Raw genomic sequence first — 20,512 nt, forward strand, 5'->3', positions numbered from 1 at the left:
TTTGGAAATAAATGGCAAATGCTTGACAGTTACTCACTAGAGAAACATTTCCATTTGCCAGCTATTTAAATTGCAGAAGGATCTCAGTATGTCCAGTTCTGATTATAAAGTTCTGTTGGTATTGCAGTGGAATAACAGGAAGCTAGTTTCAGAATTATTTTTAAGGCTTTGGAGTGTTTACTTCACCTAGAAACAAGAGGTGATATCCTTTCAACCCCAATACGCTGCCCTTAAACCATCTTGACTCACCATGGTCTCTGTAGCTAGGAGCACTTAACAATGAGTCCCCATGTTGTCTTGTTAAGGTAGGTTATCCAAAATAGAATTACGGTGTCAGAGTAAAGCTCTTGACGTGCTTGGGCACGCTGCTTTTCCACCAGTTCAAAAGGCATTTTTAGAACTCAGTATATACAAAAGCTTTGAGTAATGGTGAAAATTGGTCATTTTAAAACTGAACCGTGACCAGTGAGTGATATCTTAGAGATTCATTTATTAAAGAAATAGGAATCTAAATGTGGGGTTAAATTGCAGCAAAAGTTATTAAATATTAATAATTTACTTAACTTTTTTACCATTACTCCTTTTCAGTGATATAATTTTTGTTAGTTTAGATTAATATTAAAACTCTACTTCATGTATAATTAAACATGAATAAAAGTTTCTTTCTTTTTTTTTTTTTTTTTTTGAGATGAAGTCTTGCTTTGTTGCCCAGGTGTGATCTTGGCTCATTGCAACCTCCGCCTGCTAGGTTCAAGTGATTCTTCTGCCTCAGCCTCCTGAATAGCTGGGACCACAAGCGCATGCCACCACGCCCAGCTAATTTTTGTATTTTCAGAAGAGATGGGTTTCATCATGTTGGCCAGGCTGTTCTCGAACTCCTGACCTCAAGTGATCTGCCCGCCTCAGCCTCCCAAAGTGCTGGGATTACAGGCGTGAGCCACCACGTCCGACCTGAGTTTTTAATATTGAAAGTTACCAGGTTTAGAATTAGTTACTGAAAGAAATGTGGTCTAAATGTCTGGGTCTAGAAATAGCTGTCTGATAGTTTTGAGGCATTTCTTCATTTATTCAGCCAACATTTACTGAATGCCCATCCTGTGCTGGCATGGCTCCAGGTCTAGCCAGGTTAACTGTCTAGAAAAATGACCTCTAGAGAATTTGGGCATTCTATAGCCAATCTTCTCTTTTTCTTTTCTTTGAGACAGAGTCTGTTGCCCAGGCTGGAGTGCAGTGGCACCATGTCGGCTCACTGCAACCTCTGCCTCCTGGATTCAAGTGATTCTCGTGCCTCAGCCTCCCCAGTAGCTGAAATTATAGGCCTTTGCCACCATGCCTGGCTAATTTTTGTATTTTTAGTAGAAATGGGGTTTCGCCATGTTGGCCAGACTGGTCTCAAACTCCTGACCTCAGGTGATCCACCCACCTCCACCTCCCAAAGTGCTAGGATTACAGACGTGAGCCACCACACCCGGCCAAGCCAACCTTTTCTATAGGAATTGATAAGAAAAGGAATCACCTGATGGTAAAAAAGGATCAAACAATCAGAAAGACTCTTTCCCAGGAGAAATGTATGTTTTGGTAAGAAAAAGCTTGTTTGTTGTAAAACTCCTGTTTATCAGTTTCCGACTGTATAGCATTTTACCTTAAAGTCTTCAGCAAATCAGTTTTCGGCCTTGTTTTTATCCTAGGCAAAATTGGATGGTACTGTGGTTTCTGGGATGATGGTATCAAAATGAATTAAGTGGTATTGTGTGATTTTTAAAAATTTTTTTATTTTTAGAGACAGGGTCTTGCTTTGTAACCCAGGCTAGAGTGCAGTGGTGTGATCATAGCTCACCACAGCCTTGAATTCCTGGGCTCAAGTGATTCTGCCACCTCAGCCTCCCAAGTGGCTCGGATGACAGGCACGTGCCACCACACCTGGCTAATTAAAAAAAATTTTTTTTTGTAGAGCTGGGATCTCACTATGTTGCCCAGGCTGGTTTCCAACTCCTCAGCTCAACCAGTCTTCCTGCCTTGGCCTCCCAAAGTCCTGGGTTTACAGGCATGAGCCACTGCACCCAACCAGTAATATATGATATTTAAAACAAAAACAAATAAAAAACATTAGTAACACTGCTTTATACCTGTTATTGTATAAGACTCATGTAGTCCTGTCAGTTTATAAAGAATGTTTTGTGTATTCATTGCCATTTTCATAAGTGCTTAGGAAGTTAGCTCATAATTGACTTTCCTGTTTGCATGTCAGACCACTGCAGCTTGGCGAGGATATGAGTTTTCTTTCAAGGCAAGTGTGATGGGTATGGGAGATGGGAGGAGTGGAAGTAGAGGTTGGAGACAGGGAGGCCATTTAGTTTGGCTTTTGCCGTCGTCCCTTAGGAGAAAGCAAGACCGTGGACAAGAACGGTGGCATTGTAGGTGGAGAGAACAGTTATGTTGGGAAATGAAACCCTAGAACTGTTTTACTGGGCAATGGGCTCACTGCTGGATGTATATAGAAGCCAATACTGTGGCACTGGCTTTTGAAAAAAGAAAGGCTTTATTGGGAGTCGACTGGCAAGGAGATAGGAAGAAACACTCAAATCTGTCTCCCTGAGCTGGAGGCTGGGGCAGGTTTTATAGGCAGAGGGATTACCATGAGGCAATATAATTAGTGAAGCGTGATCTGATTGGATCTTGCAACAAAGTGACGCCAGGAGGTGTGATTTTATTGGAGCATGCCGTGGGGTGATGCCAAGACATGATCTGATTGGCTCATGCCCTGAGGTGATGCCGAGGCTTGCTTCTTAATTCTTTCTTTTCCCTGATCGGAGCCCTTTGGTTCTGCTTGTGGTTGACTTTTTAGTTCTGATTGCCTCTGGTATCACGCGTTGGGCACACTGGGTTCATCTGTGCTCGAGTTACCTGACCTACAACCTGGGGGTTCATGGCAACTGAAATACAACTTACTAGTTTACTGCACATAATTGAACCAGATTGGGCTAGTTATGTGGTTACAGAACTTGGCCACTCATCTTTAAATGGGATGGTACAGGAGAGGAAGAAATCAAGGTTGGCTGATTCTGGGATCTTATTTATTTCTGTTTAGGCCATGTAACAGCTATAAATGAATAAATACACAAAAATATATGGATCTTACATGGTTGTTATATTGTTACATTCTGGGCAGAGAGTAAACAATGTCTGCACCTAGCAGATTAGAGTTAGAATTTGAATGGTGCATTAAACTCCCTTGCGGAGTGTTATAAACCATTACATTTCTTTTCAGAAACGAAATTACTACTGCATATGGAGGTTAGGAGTGAGCTGCCTTAGTGGGAAGGAGTGATGAATTTTGTTTGTCCTGAGTGCTCAAGACCTTTAATCATAGCCCTTATGACTGACTCTGGGGTTGCAACACTCACATTTTATACTTTCTCTAGTGAAGGGACAGAGACAGTATTCCATGGCCGTCCTTTGGAGTCTGTTCATTTTGCAGGGGCCAGAAGTCTCTGTTTAAAACCCCAAGAGGGTGTCTGTGGAGCTTTGGGCATAGTGGTCAGAGGCCAGTGTCATGGACCTCGGTCCAGTTTTGGATTTATCTGGCCTTTGGGTTAAGCAAATAAGCTTGTGATGTTTTGTGGTGACAAGGCTTTTGAGGGCAAATACTGCCATGTCTTATCAATTTTTTACATGATTTGTAGAGGAATTATAGAGACTCGCTATAGAATTGCTTCAGAGAATTCAAATGCTTTCAAGGTTGAGATTTGTTCATTTTGCTTCACCACAAGACTTCTTTATCAAGCTCACACCTTTGCTTTTAGATTAAAAAAAACAAAGCAAACTACTTGGGTAGCTGAGGCGGGAGGATTGCTTGAGCCCAGGAGTTTGAGACCAGCGTGGGCAACATAGCGAGACCTCATCTCAGAAAACAAAAGGCAAAGGATTCCTTCTATTTTAAACTATCTTAACAAAATAATAACTGGAGCCTTTTTATTTGTATAAAAGGCCTAGCATTAAGCTAATTACATTTATTATAAGAACACATGATTGATGTTTGTTTATGAATTTTTTCAGCTCCATCCAGTAATGTGTAATTAAGAACCCTATTACTGGAAGCAAAAATGTTCATTTGCCTTGCATTTTGATTATATTTAGTAATTTGGAATGCTGACTTTTAGGACAGATAGGACTTAATGCGGCTTTTTTTTTTTTTCTCATTTGGTACATTTGATTCTCTAAAGTACTTTTTTCACTGATCTCCTATTTCAGAGCAAGTCCCTGAAGTAACAGAGAATGTAGAGATATTGACTCCAAATTTCACTTAGTTTCTGTGAGTGTTAATTTTTTTTTTTTTTTTTTTTTTTTTTTGAGGCAGAGTCTCTGTCACCCAGGCTGGAGTGCAGTGGCACAATCTTGGCTCACCGTAACCTCCGCCTCCCGGGTTCAAGCGATTTTCCTGCCTCAGCCTCCCTGGTAGCTGGGATTATAGGTGCCTGCCACCATGCCTGGCTAATTTTTGTATTTTTAGTAGAGACAGGGTTTCACCATGTTAGCCAGGCTGGTCTCAAACTCCTGACCTCAGGTGATCCAGTTGCCTCGGCCTCCCATAGTGCTCGGATTGCAGGCGTGAGCCAACGTGCCCGGCCACGTGTTAAAATTTTTAATCTGTTTTATATATGGGGGACATCGAATATTCTCAAAAGTACACAGAGTGATATAGTGAATTCTTATTACCTATTGCCTGGCCTCATCAACCAGCAACTTATGGGCCATCCTCCCCTAGGTACCCTTTGTATACCCCTTTCTGTTTTAGTTTGAAGCAAATGTCAGACCTCATCTGTGAGATATTCTCGTGTTAAAGTAGAAATGGTGTTACAGTGAGTCCATTCACTTATTCACTTGGGGGCTGGATGGCTGGACATTTAAAATAGACAGGGACCAAGGGTGGTCTGGGGCTTGGTGGTAGGGCCACTGCCAAGATGAGTTATTGTGAATTTCTGCAGCTGTCAGTAAGATTTGATGAGTATCTCCCCTAAAGTGTAACACAGATCTTGTGTGTTGTCTCTGAAATTATTACTCAGCACTCTGCCATTCCCAAAAAGATAGGGAGATATCCTTAAAAATATACACAAATAAACTTTTAAAAAGAGAAGAAGAAATCAGTGGAAAGAGTGAATGAGGGTCATCTTGTCATATCAAGCCAGTTACAATGAATAGAAGACCAGCATGCTGCAAGGTTTTGTAACAGTAATTAAAGGTGTGCTGGTGAAATTTCCTGGTGGCCAAAGTCAACAGAAAACACAATTATTTTTATATTATCCTTTGGATTTCTTAAGTGTTTCTTTTTCTATCACTGAAGAAAAATATCCTGCATAGGATCTTCTAGAAGTAGACATTGGCCAGGAGTTTCAGACCAGCCTGGCCAACATGGAGAAACCCTGTCTCTACTAAAAATACAAAAAAAATTAGCCAGGCATGGTGGTGCACGCCTGTAGTCCCAGCTACTTGGGAGGCTGAGGCATGAGAATTGCTTGAACCCGGGAGGTGGTGTTTGCAGTGAGCCAAGATCGTGCCACTGCACTCTGGCCTGGGCGACAAAGCAAGACTCTGTTTCAAAAAATAAAATAAGGGACAGGGAACCATTGGAATGGCTGTTGGTGGTAGTGGGGTAACTTGGTCTCTGAGCTGATGGCTCTCAGCGTGGCTTAGATTACTTTTTTTATTTGTTTTTGGGGTTTAGAGATGTAATACCAGCAGCAGCTATAATTTGTTGAACGCCTATTGTACATCAGGGGTTGTGCTGTGATTTTATTTCATTTAACCTTCAACATATTTCTTCTCTATTGCTATTATTATTTTTCCCCCTTTTCAGGTGAGGAAATTGAAATTCAGAGAAAATAAACAACTTGCTAAAGTTAGGCAGCTATCTGTACTCAGATTGCTGAAAATGTTTGACACTTAGTTAAGTGAATTGTAGATTTATGGTTTTTGGATGTGTATGTTTGAGTATATAGTTACTTAACAAAAGAGCATCCTGGCATGTCTTTAGATTGTTGTCTCATTGGGATTGTGTTCACTTTGCAGAGGATGGGTTTTGTGGGCCATGGTTCATAACAGCCCTTTTTTAAAACAATTTTTAAAAATTATTTATGATTATTTATTTTTTGAGACAGAGTCTTTCTCTGTTGCCCAGGCTGGAGTATGGTGGTGTGATCTTGGCTCACTGCAACTTTCGCCTTCCGGGTTCAAGTGATTCTCCTGCCTCAGCCTCCTGAGTAGCTGGGATTACAGGTGTGAGCCACCATCCCTGGCTAATTTTTGTATTTTTAGTAGAGATGAGGTTTCGCCATGTTGGCCGGGCTGGTCTCGATCTCCTGACCTCAGGTGATCCGCCTACCCTGGCCTTCTAAAATGCTGGGATTACAGGCGTGAGCCACCATGCCCGGCCTCATAATGGACCTTTTTATTGATGCTAGGTGTTCATGATTGTGCTGTTATTTACATTGCACATTGCCAATTCTGGATTTCATTCTTTTATTTTAATGCAGAGAGAAAAGGAACAGCAGGAAGAGAAGTCTGGTTTGTTCAGGAACATGGGGAGGAATGAAGATGGTGAAAGAAGAGCTATGATAACTCCTGCTCTCCGAGAAGCCCTTACTAAACAAGGTGAAAATCTTCAAGAATTGTTGTTATATGACTATAGTCTTAGGCATTCTCATTTGATACCTAGAATGAAGTCTCTCTCTAATTAGCTCAGCAGCTGTTCATAGTGGCAGATATAACAGTCTAAAGATTTACCTTCTTACTTCTGTGGATCGCTTCTGTTGGCTGCCTGCACCAATGAGTTACCTTTTTTCTTGGTTTATTGGGATATTACTATCAGTGTGGGTCAAGTTCACAGATCAAAAGTGCTGTCATTGGGAAAGCTATTAAAAATGCATAGAAAAGCTTATATGATATGAGACTGGGTTAATTAGAAGTGTTTATGTAGAGGTATCATATCTGGATTTTTGTGGTCTTACCTTATTAAGGAGGTTATAGTTGCATGAATGATTAATAATATTAGTTTCCTGTGGAGGAAAGAGTAGTAAAATGGGAATCAGTAGACCGACCTCCTTTCCTTCTTCCCCCTCCCCACTTCCCCTCTATATTTATGAGAGGCCTTTTACGTGACAGTTCTGGCAATGCAGAGAAACACAGGAAACTATATCTGCTTCAAGAAACTGTCGGTCTGGTACGCTAGAGAAATATATATATATTTGTATTTTAATATCTATGTCTATATTTTAATTAGGGTAGATTATATTAATGTGGTTTCATTATAGATTTAAATTTATCTTGCTATTTTCTATTTCATCTGCTTTTTGATTTCCCTTTTCCTGTTTTTCTGTGTTCTTTCAAATTAATTCATTTTTAAAAAATGACTCTATTTTATATTTTGTTTGCTTACTAGCAATAACATTTTTGTTAATAGTTGCCCAAGGTTTTACACTATACCTCCTTTTTTTTTTTTTTTTTTTTTTTGAGACAGAGTCTCTCTCACCCAGTCTGGAGTGCAGTGGCATAATCTTGGCTCACTGTAACCTCTGCCTCCTGGGTTCAAGTGATTCTCCTGCCTCAGCCTCCTGAGCAGCTAGGACTAGAGACATATGTCACCATGCTCAGCTAATTTTTTTGCCATGTTGGCCATGCTGGTCTTGAACTCCTGGCCTCAAGTGATCTGCCACCTCAGCCTCCCAAAGTGCTGGGATTACAGGTGTGAGCCACTGCACCTGGCCTACACCATACTACTTTATCATTTCATAGTATATCTTTGAGTGATGTTATCTCACTTAATGTGTAGAAGAACCGTACAGTACGATACTTCCATTATTTCTTTCTTAACCTGTATGTAATTTTTATCACACATTTTACTTTTACTTTTGTTTTTTGGTTGAGTCGGGTCTTGCTCTTTTGCCTAGGCTGGAGTGCAGTGGTATGATCATGGCTCACTGTAGCCTTGAACTCCTGGGCTCAAGGAATCCTCCTGCCTCAGCCCCCTGAATAGCTGAGACTACAGGTGTAAGCCACCACACTGAGTGTTTTACGTATGCTCTAAAGCCTACACTTTATTATTTTTTCTTCAACAAAAATATCTATTTTTATATCTAACTCAATCAAAACATCTATTTAATTATGTACTAAAGATTTATATACTTAGAATCTTAGAATCTCACATATTTATTTATGTAGTTACCATTTTCAGTACTCATGTAGTTACCATGTTCTATTCATGTAGGTCTGCGTTCGTCTGGTATCCTTTTGCATCTGCCTGAAGGACTACTTGTTTTTTGTGTTTTTTTTTTCTAATTTAAACTTACCTGTGGCGACTCCAAGGACTTTTTGAAGATCTCTCATAGTGCAGGTTTGTTGGTGATGAATTCTTTCAGCTTTCATATATCTGAAAATGGCTTTACTTTGCCTTCATTTTCTATCACTGTGTCTTCAAGTTCAGTAATTTTTTGCTGGATATAGAATTGTAGGTTGACAGCTGTTTTTTCTTTCAGTGTTTTACAGATGTTACTGCACTGTCCTCTTGCTCACATTGCTTCTGATTAGAGTTCAGCAATCAGTCATCCTTTTGTTTGTTCCTTTAAATAGGATCCTCCTTCTCCCAACCTTCCTGCTACTTGGAAGATTTTCTCTTAATGCTGATTTTGAGCAATTTAATTATAATGTGCCTCAGTTTAGTTTTCTTCATGTTTCTTTTATTTGGGTTTTGTCGAGTGTCTTGGTTTTGTGGATTTATGGTCTTCATGAAATTCGGACAAATTTTGGCTATTATTTCTTCAAATATTCTCCTCCCCACCCACCCACTTGCTTCCTAGAAGACTACAGTTATATATGTAATAATCTGCTTGAATTTGACCCACAACTCACTCATGTTCTATTCATTTAAAAAAAGTTCTTTCTTCTGTCTCACTTTTCATTTTGGATAGTTTCTATTGCTATGTTTTCAAGTTCAGTTATCTTTTCTTCTGTAATGTCTCATCTTCCATTAATCCTATATAATATGTTTTTCAACTTAGACATTGTAGTTTTCATTTCTAGAAGTTCAGTTTGGGTCTTTTTATATTTTCCACATCTATTACCTTTTTGAGCCTATAGAATACAGTTATAACTGTTTTAATGTCCTAATCTGCTAATGTCTTTGTCATTTTTGGATCAGCTTGGATCGATGGCTTTTTTCCCTCATTCATCATGTTTTCCTGTCTGTTTGCATGCTTCATATCTTTGATTGGATGTCAGACCTAATTTTACCTTATTAGGTACTGGGTATTTTTATTTTTATTATTTATTTATTTATTTTGAGACGGAGTCTCACTCTGTTGCCCAGGCCGGAGCGCAGTGGCGTGATCTTGGCTCACTGCAACCTCTGCCTCCTGGGTTCAAGCGATTCTCCTGCCTCAAGTGATTCACCTGCCTCAGCCTCCTGAGTAACTGGGTGCCACTACCACGCCTGGCTAATTTTTTGTATTTTTAGTAGAGACAGGGTTTTACCATGTTAGCCAGAATGGTCTCTATCTCCTGACCTCCAGATATGCCCACCTTGGCCTCCCAAAGTGCTGGGATTACAGGCTTGAGCCACGGTGCCTGGCCTGGATATTTTTATATAAACACTCTTATAAACAGTTTTAAACTTTTTTTTTTTTTCCCCTGGGACAAGGTTAAGTTACTTTGAAATAATATGAGCTTTATATCTCACTTTTATGGCTTCTTAGGTGAGACAAGAGCCGGCTCAGTATAGGGCTAATTATTCTTCACTGTTGAGGCAAAACACTTCTATGTAGTCTACCTAATGCCTTGTGCATCTTTAGATTTCTAGTCTGACTGGCAGAAACAGGTACAATTCTCAGCCTGCTGTAAGCATCAGGCATTACCCCCAGTCCTTCCCTTCCTCTCTCCCTCTTTTCATTTGGGATAGTTTCTTTGTTTCTTTCTTTCTTTTTTTTTTTTTTGAGATGGAGTTTCACTCTTGTTGCCCAGTCTGGGGTGCAGTGGTGTGGTCTTGGCTCACCACCTCCTCCTCCTGAGTTCAAGCGATTCTCCTGCCTCAGCCTCCCGAGTAGCTGGGATTACACGCATGCGCCACCACGCCTGGCTAATTTTTGTATTTTTAGTACAGACAGGGTTTCACCATGTTGGTCAGACTGTTCTCGAACTCCTGACCTCAGGTGATCCACCCGCCTTGGCCTCCCAAAGTGCTGGGATTTACAGGTGTGAGCCACCATGCCCGTCCCATTTGGGATAGTTTCTATCACTGTGTCTTCAAGTTCAGTAATTGTTTCTTCTCTAAATGTCTAGTCTTCCAAAAATGGTTCTTTCCCATCCTTGGGTAGTGTTTCTCTTGTGAATGTGCTAAACAGTACTTGGGCAAATACTTGAGAGAAACCCCCTGTAGACTCTTGGAGTCTCTTTGTAGGTTTCATCTCTCTAGCTTTCAATCCTGCAAACTGTAGCCACCTTTGTCTCCCCAGGCTCTGTTGCATTTTCCAAACTCAAGAGTCCAGTGGGCTTCACTTGGGTAGTCTCTCGTTGCTACATGGCCTGGAAGGTTTCAAGACAGTAAGCCGAGGTAATGGGAGGGCTCACCTTAAGTGTTTCCTATCTCTATGGGATCACCATCTTTTGTTGCCTGATGTCTCATGTTCTGAAATCTGTTGTTTCATATATTTTGTCCATTTTTTGGTATTTCAAGTAGGATTGTAAATCCTCTCTGTTACTCCATCTTGGCTAGAAGCAGAATTCCACACTATGATTTTCAGCAACTGTACACTGTTGGCTTATATTTGTGCTGTGGTCAACTACAGATCTCTCCATTCTGTAATGTACAGTTTTTTTTCTTTACCTAAATGCAAAATTTATAGAAACCTATGTATCTTGGGAGAGAAAAATATAAAGAGTTAATAGAGGATGATTTCTATGATAGTATGAACAGTATAATATGGAATTCCAAGAGAGGAACTAGAATTTCCTCTGGGGATCTTTTAAATGCATATTTGGTATCAGAGATGAGTTATTCAGTTGGACTCAGTTCCACCTTCGAATACATAAGCAGTCCTTTGTTTATTTATATGCAAGATGTTTACATAAATACAGAAGAGGATACAAGACAAAGCCCTGTAAATGTTACCTCTGGAGACTTGTAATCCAAATTGACATTGCTCCAATAATCATCACGGTGTGAATATGGATGTTTAACCAGCCACTGATCCACTTATGCTGTCATCCAGACTGTATTTCTCCATTTGCCTTATTTGCCTGCAAGAGTCTTTTTGTGAGAGTGACTCATGATAATTGTGGCTTATTACCTGAAGCCTCATGAGAAACGGTATTGAATGCTTTCTGAAATCAGAATGTACTACTTGTTTGTACTACTAGTTTGTTTAAAAAGGAAATGAGATTACTTTGGCCTGGCTTTTTCCATGCTTTTCATGTCCTATGTAGCTCAAAAATTTGAAATGACAGGTTATAGTGCTACTGAGAATTCACGTTTAAGATGTAGTTCCTAGAATTTGATTTTTCTCTCTTTGGGTCAACATTACTTTGTTTTAATCTCCCACTGACATCTGGTTCTTCATCTTCTTTCAAAGATTACTGATGATAGCTCCCCATTCATTCATTTGAAATATATCATTACTTTTGTTTTATGGTCCAGCATACCGTTCATTTTTAAAAATGTTTCACTGGTCCATGAAAAGAATGTAAATTCTGTAGTTGATGAGTGCAGGGCTCTGTGTGTTTTTGGTCAAGTTTATGTGTTGTGTTGCTTACATCTTTTAGAGCTTTACCGAGTTTTTACCTATGAGATCTGTTAGAGACAGAGAGGTTAAAATCTCCTCGTATAATTTTTGGATTAATTTATTGTTTCATGATTGGGTGTGGTGGCTCACGCTTGTAATCCCAGCACTTTGGGAGGCGGAGGTAGATGGATCACTTGAGGACAGGAGTTCGAGACCAGCCTGGCCAACATGGTGAAACCCCATTCCTACTGAAAATACAAAAAAATCAGCCTGGCAGGGTGAAGCACAACTGTAGTCCCAATTACGCGGGAGTCTGAGGCATGAGAATCGATTAAACCCGGGAGGCAGAGGTTGCAGTGAGCTGAGATCAAGACACTGCACTCCAGCCTAGGTGACAGAGCGGGACTGTCTTTAAAAACAAACAAAAAAAAATCATTTCTTTATGTATTTTGAGTCTATATTATTAGATACATGTAGATTTTAAATTGTTTTCTCATCTTGCTGAATTAAATCTTTAATGTTTCCAGCCATGGGTTGGTTGACTGCAATAATTTAGCAAAAAAAAAAAATTTTGCTAAATTTTAATGTCACTTTTTGATATGATGCTTTGGATCAGTCCAACTTTGTGTTCCCTGCTTTTCCACTCAGGTTATCAGTTGATTGGGAGCCACTCAGGGGTGAAGCTTTGCAGGTTTTTTTTTTTTTTTTTTTATTCAGTATGTCCATTACATGCAACTTTTAAATAGCTATTATTATACACTGTCAATAAATTTACTATTTAGAGGTATAATTTACATTTAATATGCACAGAATTTTAAATGATTCTTTAAAGTGAGTTCAGCAAATTTTGATAGATGTAGAACCTATATTCACCAACTCCAATTAAGATATAAGTTATTATCCCCACCCCAATGAATTTATTGTGCCCATTTCTAGTCAATAGCTCCTTTTCCCTAGGGAATTCTTGTTCTAATTGCTATTACTGTTACTTAGTTTTGCCTTTTTAGAATTTTATATGAGTGGCCAGATGCAGTGGCTCACGCCTGTAATCCTAGCACTTTGGGAGGCCAGGTGGGCGGATCATTTGAGGTCAGGAGTTCGAGACCAGCCTGGCCAAAATGGTGAAACCCCGTTTCTACTAAAAATATCAAAATTAGCCAGGTGTGGTGGTGGGCATCTGTAATCCCAGCTATTCGAGAGGCTGAGGCAGGAGAATCACTTGAACCCAGGAGGCAGAGGTTTCAGTGAGCCCAGATCGTGCCACTGCACTCCAGCCTGGGTGATAAGAGTGAGACTCCATCTCAAAAAAAAAAAAAAAAAAAAAAAAAAAAAAAAAAAAGAATTTCATATGAGTGGAATCATGTAATGTGCAGTCTTTTGCAACTGGCTTCTTAAACTCAACATATTTTTGAGATGCATCCGTGTCGTATCATGTAACATGCATCAGTAGTTCATTCACTTTTATTGCTCAGTAGTATGCCATTGTATGAATATACCAGTTTTTAAAGAGCTGTAAATAGACATTTGGTCTGCTTTTAATTTTTGGCTATTATGAAAAAAAGTACTGTGTGCATTCTTCACAAGACTTTGTGAATGTACATTTCAGTTTTCCTTGGGTAAATGCCTAGAAGTGCAATTGTTAAGTCATAGAGTAGGTATATATTTAACTTTAGAAGAAACTCCCAAACTGTTGTCAGTGTGGTTGTACTACTTTATACTTGCTCAGCAATTTATGAAAGTTTCATTTGTTACACATTCTCACCATCATGTGGTATTGTCTTTTAGGCATTTTTATGGTTGTGAAATGGTTGTGAAGTGGTACCTCATTGTGTTTTTTCTTTTTTCTTTTTTTTTTTTTGAGACGGAGTCTCACTCTGTTGCCAGCCTGGAGTACAGTGGCATGATCTTGGCTCACTGCAACCTCTGCCTCCTGGGTTCAAGTGATTCTTCTGCCTCAGCCTCCCGAGTAGCTGGGACTACAGGTGCGCACCACCACGCCCAGCTAATTTTTCTATTTTTAGTAGAGATGGGGTTTCACCATGTTAGCCAGGATGGTCTTGATCTCTTGACCTCGTGATCTGCCCACCTCGGCCTCCCAAAGTGCTGGGATTACAGGTTTGAGCCACCGTGCCTGGCCCTCATGGTGGTTTTAATTTACATTTTGCTGGTGATGGTTGATGATTGGGAACTTTTTTTTTTTTTTTTTTGAGATAGAGTCTTGCTCTGTCACCCAGGCTGGAGTGCAGTGGTGCAGTCTTGGATCACTGCACCTCCTGGGTTCAAGTGATTATCATGTCTCAGTCTCCTGAGTAAGTGGGATTACAAGCATGTGCCAACACGCCCAGCTAAGTTTTGAATTAGTGTATTTTTAGTAGAGACAGGGTTTCACTATGTTGGCCAGGCTGGTCTCAAACTCCTGACCTCAAGTGATCCACGCGCCTCAGCCTCCCAAAGTGCTGGGATTATAGGCGTGAGCCACCATGCCCAGCCAAGAACATCTTGTGTTGTGCGTATTGGCTGTTTATACTTGTGAAATGTCTGTTCACATCTTTGTTCAGACTCAGTTGTTTGACTCTATATTATTGATTTCTAGAAGTTCTTTATATGTTGTGGATGTGAATCTTTTGTTGAATGTGCATTGTGAATATTTCTCTAGACTGTGGCTTTTCTATTTCCATAAAGGTATCTTTTGAAAATTTTAATTTGGATACAGTTCACTATATCATATTTTTCTTTTATGGTTAGTGTTTTTTGTATTTCTGTGGTGCAGGACAGGAATTCTGCCAACCACAAGGTCACAAAGATATTCTAGATTTTCTTCTAGAAGCTTTGTATGTAGTTTTAATTTTTTAAAGCAGTTTTCTATAGTTTTAATTAATCAGTCTCTTACTCTTTTAGATGTGTTAAATATACATTTTCACATGTCAGCTTATAGTCTACAGTGCTGCGTGGTTCTCTGTTTAATGGAAACTAATCTCTGTGGGAAAACTCATTTTAAGGAAGACACATACATATGCACGATGCATGCAAACAGATAACAGGGAATAGTAAATATCACTTCTGTTATATTTTTCAGTATCTTCTCAGTCAATAAAATGGCATGGTAACACAGTTCCAATGCAGCAGACATGAACGGCAACACAGAGATGAAAGCATCCTCGCTTACCATGCCAAACTGCTGCATGCCCATCCCACAGACTTGCCTCCGTGTTCCTTGCACCATCCCATAAATTATGAGAGTAGGCTTCTTTTAATACGTTCTTTCTCTTATAAGTGTGTAGGAAAATAATAGTAAGGTAGAGAAGAAAGATAGTAAAGTAAGGAAGTATTAGAAGTGTTAATGGTGTAAAAACCCACAAGAGATAGTTTGCAAAATTCAAATAGTCTTCCAACTGCTCCACAGTAAACCATTCTTAAGAGTTTGTGAATCAGAGAAATCATATAGGGCACAGGATCCTGTCCTGCACCACAGGTTTGATTTTTTTTTTATTTTTTTGAGATAGAGTCTCGCTCTGTTGCCCAGGCTGGAATGCAGTGGCGCAATCTCGGCTCACTGCAATCTCCGCCTCCCGGGTTCACGCCATTCTTCTGCCTCAGCCTCCCAAGTAGCTGGGACTACAGGCGCCCGCCACCATGCCTGGCTAATTTTTTGTATTTTTAGTAGAGATGGGGTTTCACCATATTAGCCAGGATGGTCTTGATCTCCTGACCTCGTGATCCACCCGCCTCGGCCTCCCAAAGTGCTGGGATTACAGGTGTGAGCCACCGCGCCTGGCCTACAGGTTTGATTTTTGTCTGTCGTTTTTCTTTAGGTGAAAATGACAAATTCAGTTTCTTTTTTCACTGGCATAGCAGGTCTTTAGTTTTGATACAGAAATTAGATAAACATATTGTCCCCAAACTTCAATGTCTGTATTCCTAGAGCGGTGGCAGGAGCTCTTCGGGGGGTCAGTGGCCGAGGGGGCGGACAGAGTTGCTTGGGTGGATTCCTCCTAAGCAACCTGTGTGGAAGAAGCCATTTTTAAAAATTGTTTATTTTTTTGAGGTAGGGTCTTGCCCTGTCATCCAGGCTATAGTGTAGTGGTGCATTTTCGGCTCACTGCAGCCTCCCACCTCCTGGGCTGAAGCGATCCTCTCTCCTCAGCCTCCCAAGTAGTGTGCCACCATGCCTGGCAAAAGTTTTTTTTGTATTTTTTGTAGAGACAGGGTTTCATCATGTTGCCCATGCTGGTTTTGAACTCTTGGACTCAAGTGATCTGCCTGCCTTGGCCTCTGAAAGTGCTGGGATTATAGGCATGAGCCACTGTGCCTGGCCCCATATGTAGTTTTAACTTTTATGTTTGGGCCTGTGATTCGTCTTGAATTAATTTTTATGAATGGTGTGAGGTAAAGGTTAAGATTTATCCCACCTCTGCCAATATGGATAGCCACAGTAAACTGTGTTTTTGGGGAGGTACAGGAAGACAAAGTTTACTTTTTAATTTTTTATGAGTTACTATAAGTCAATGAAGACAAAGATTTTTTTTATTTTTTTATTTTTTTATTTTTATTTATTTATTTTTTGAGACGGGGTCTTGCTCTGTCACCCAGGCTGGAGTGCAGTGGTGTGATCTCAGCTTACTGCAGGCTCCGCCTCCCAGGTTCACACCATTCTCCTGCCTCAGCCTCCTGAGTAGCTGGGACTACAGGCACCCGCCACCACACCCGGCTAATTTTTTTTTTTGTATTTTTAGTAGAGATGGGTTTCACCATGTTAGCCAGGATGGTCTCGATCTCCTGACCTCGTGATCCACCTACCTTGGTCTCCCAAAGTGCTGGGATTACAGATGTGAGCCATCGTGCCTGGCCAAAGACAAAGATTTTTAAAGGAAAAATTGAGGAGGATTATGTAATTGTTTTGAAATAATTATCCTTGGCTGCAAAGATCAATAACAGGGGTGACGGCAGTCCGAGGGTAGGCTGGCAGTTGCTGGGCAGATGACGTTGGCAGAGAAGCATTTTTTTGTGTAAGGTTGTGGTAGCCTTTGTGCAAGGTTGTGGTTTTTGTAGAGTCTTTTTCATTTTGTAGAGTCTTCAGGCACACAAGATAACTCTCCTCATGGTCTTCCCTGCTTCTGTTTTTCTTAACATTAGTGACTCCATTTTGATTTTGACAACTTTTACATTTCTTCCTTTTGATCAAGATCTTTTTCAGAAAGCATGACTGATCATTCATCCTGTAGTTATTTTTATTTATTTATTTTTTTGAGACAAAGTCTTGTTCTGTCACCCAGGCTGGAGTGCAGCAGTGTGATCTCAGCTCTCTGCAACCTCCACCTCCTGGGTTCAAGGAATTCTCCTGCCTCAGCCTCCTGAGTAGCTGGGATTACAGGTATGCACCACCACGCCTGGGTAATTTTTGTATTTTTAGTAGAGACAGGGTTTCACCTTGTTGGCCAGGCTGGTCTTGAACTCTTGATCTCAAGTGATCCACCTGCCTTGACCTCCCAAAGTTCTGGGATTACAGGTGTGAGCCACTGCGCCCGGCCCTGTAGTTATGTGTTTTGTTTTTTTTTTGAGACTGAATCTCACTCTGTTGCCCAGGCTGGTGTACAGTGGCGTGATCTTGGCTCACGGCAACCTCTGCCTTCTGCGTTCAAGTGATTCTCCTGCCTCAGCCTCCGGAGTAGCTGGGATTACAGGCAAGTGCCACCACTCCCAACTAATTTTTATATTTTCAGTAGAGACAGGGTTTTGCCACGTTGGCCAGGCTGGTCTCGAACTCCTGACCTCAAGTGATCCGCCCGCCTTGGCCTCCCAAAGGTGGGATTATAGGCGTGAGCCACCGCGCCTGGCCCAGATTCAAAGTTTAAAAAGGGAAAATAAAAGGTAAACTTAATATGACAATGTCAGTTTGCATAATGGCTTTGAGTCGTGAATCTAGGCTTAAAGAAAACCAATTGAATAAGTTAAATCACCACAGGGAATTAGGTGAGACCTGCTGTAACGTTATGAGCTGTTTTGTTTTGTGTATATGGGTTTCAGCTTTCCCAGAGGAATTTATCCAGGTACAGCTTGTAATATTAGAAATAGCGCAGACATTTTCTTATTTAATTAATCCATACAAAAGTATTTCTTAAGTTAGGTTTTGTTAAGTTACCAGCAGAGGCTATTGATTGTAAAATTTCAATTACAAGTCTGCCAAGTGAGAAAAGTAGCATTAAGAGGAGTAAAAGTCTCATTATGATATGAAGTCTTATTCCAGCCTCTTGGAGAAAGTTGTTTACAGTGTGAAAATAGCAACTTTTTCTTCCGGTTTGTAGTTTGAATATCTTTGGTCATGACATTGGGCAGTTGAGTGAACCTTTTTTGTGGTTCATAAATCAGACATGAGGCTTGTTTCTTAAAATTTATCCAGTTTCAGCCAGGTACCAGTTGGTCACACTGGTACCAATCTGCCAAGGCTGGCAGATCACTTGAGCTCAGGAGTTCAAGACTAGCCTGGCCAACATTGTGAAACCCCGTCTCTACTAAAAATAAAAAAGTTAGATGGGTGTGGTGGTGTGTGCCTGTAGTCTCAGCTACTCGAGAGGCTGAGGCACGAGAATCATTTGAACCTAGGAGGTAGAGGTTGCAGTGAATCATGATCGCACCACTGCACTCCAGCCTGGTCGACAGAGTGAGACTCCATCTCAAAAAAAATTATCTAGTTTCAGCTAATAAAGCTTTTTAAGCCAGCTGGAGAACCGTGACCAAGTATTGGAGGAAATTAGAAGAATTCAGAATCTAGTCCAGTCTACACGTAGATAACAAGAACTTTAAAACAGTGCATGGGGCTACAATCTATAATAAGAATAGGTATATTATAGTTTTTCTATAGAGACATAACTTTTTCTTCCCACATTGATCACACAGGAATCTCAGATTTAAAAACCTCCTGAGCTAGGAAGCCAAACCAGGGCAGATTTTAGATCTCACGTACAATCTTAAGGATCGTGAGCCTTCCAGGAAGTGACCATTTTTACTGACTCACTGGAGGTCTGGGAACTCTGGAAGCCAGGCATTCAATGCACATTTTCAAATAAGACATTTCAGCCAAAGCCTTGGTGGTATATAACCGATGTTTATATTTCCAATTGTATCCTACTTGAGAGCAGATTTTTATTGAATTTATATAAATAAAAATAAGAATAGTAATGTTTGTGAATTTTGGGAGGAATCCAATAGGAAGGAAAAGCAAATGGTTCCATCTTTGTTCACAAAAGTATACTTTACCAAATTGTTGTATACTATAGATAGCTTATGTGAGAAAAGTGTCTTAAATCTGTAAGACAAAATATTTAAGTAAAGAACCAAAAATGAAAAGTCACAAACACATCATCGTCATTAATTACTTAATTTGAAGTCATTAAATTTTAGTTTTGCTTGATCTTGATTAGCAGTTTTATGGAGTCAGACGCAGTACCGTTGTACTGTGAGGTTGGCCATTAACAGTTTTATGCACCAATCAGTTTTTTTTTTTTTTTTTCTTTTTTATTGATCATTCTTGGGTGTTTCTCGCAGAGGGGGATTTGGCAGGGTCACAGGACAATAGTGGAGGGAAGGTCAGCAGATAAACAAGTGAACAAAGTTCTCTGGTTTTCCTAGGCAGAGGACCCTGCGGCCTTCTGCAGTGTTTGTGTCCCTGGGTACTTGAGATTAAGGAGTGGTGATGACTCTTAACGAACATGCTGCCTTCAAGCATCTGTTTAACAAAGCACATCTTGCACCGCCCTTAATCCATTCAACCCTGAGTGGATACAGCACATGTTTCAGAGAGCACAGGGTTGGGGATAAGGTCACAGATCAACAGGATCCCAAGGCAGAAGAATTTTTCTTAGTACAGAACAAAATGAAAAGTCTCCCATGTCTACCTCTTTCTACACAGACACAGCAACCATCCGATTTCTCAATCTTTTCCCCACCTTTCCCCCATTTCTATTCCACAAAACCGCCATTGTCTTCATGGCCCGTTCTCAATGAGCTGTTGAGTACACCTCCCAGATGGGGTGGTGGCCGGGCAGAGGGGCTCCTCACTTCCCAGTAGGGGCGGCCGGGCAGAGGCACCCCTCGCCTCCCGGACGGGGCGGCTGGCCAGGCGGGGGGCTGACCCCCCCACCTCCCTCCCAGACGAGGCGGCTGGCCGGGCAGAGGGGCTCCTCACTTCCCGGTAGGGGCGGCCGGGCAGAGGTGCCCCTCACCTCCCGGACGGGGCGGCTGGCCGGGCGGGGGGCTGACCCCCCCACCTCCCTCCCAGACGAGGAGGGAGGACGCTCCTCACTTCTCAGACGGGGTGGCTGCCGGGCGGAGGGGCTCCTCACTTCTCAGACGGGGCGGTTGCCAGGCAGAGGGTCTCCTCACTTCTCAGACAGGGCGGCCGGGCAGAGACGCTCCTCACATCCCGGACGGGGCGGCAGGGCAGAGGTGCTCCCCACATCTCAGACGATGGGCGGCCGGGCAGAGACGCTCCTCACTTCCCAGATGTGATGGTGGCCGGGAAGAGGCGCTCCTCACTTCCTAGATGGGATGGCGGCCGGGCAGAGACGCTCCTCACTTTCCAGACTGGGCAGCCAGGCAGAGGGGCTCCTCACATCCCAGACGATGGGCAGTCAGGCGGAGACGCTCCTCACTTCCCAGACGGGGTGGCTGCCAGGCAGAGGCTGCAATCTCGGCACTTAGGGAGGCCAAGGCAGGCGGCTGGGAGGTGGTTGTAGCGAGCCGAGATCACG

General features: G+C 41.4%; 1 protein-coding gene and 1 pseudogene across 1 annotated transcript in view; one reads left to right on the top strand and one right to left on the bottom strand.

Moving 5' to 3' along the window:
- The window catches only part of TYW1B (tRNA-yW synthesizing protein 1 homolog B), a 270,344-nt gene that overhangs the window by 55,330 nt on the left and 194,502 nt on the right, over nt 1-20,512 (top strand). The window contains 1 exon segment of the mRNA XM_063605909.1: nt 6,531-6,648. Within this exon segment, the coding sequence (XP_063461979.1) occupies nt 6,531-6,648 (118 nt within the window).
- LOC103785385 (DGAT1/2-independent enzyme synthesizing storage lipids-like) lies at nt 14,545-15,242 on the bottom strand (annotated as a pseudogene).

Source organism: Pan paniscus, chromosome 6 (assembly GCF_029289425.2).
Source record: "Pan paniscus chromosome 6, NHGRI_mPanPan1-v2.0_pri, whole genome shotgun sequence".
Lineage (NCBI taxonomy): Eukaryota > Metazoa > Chordata > Mammalia > Primates > Hominidae > Pan > Pan paniscus.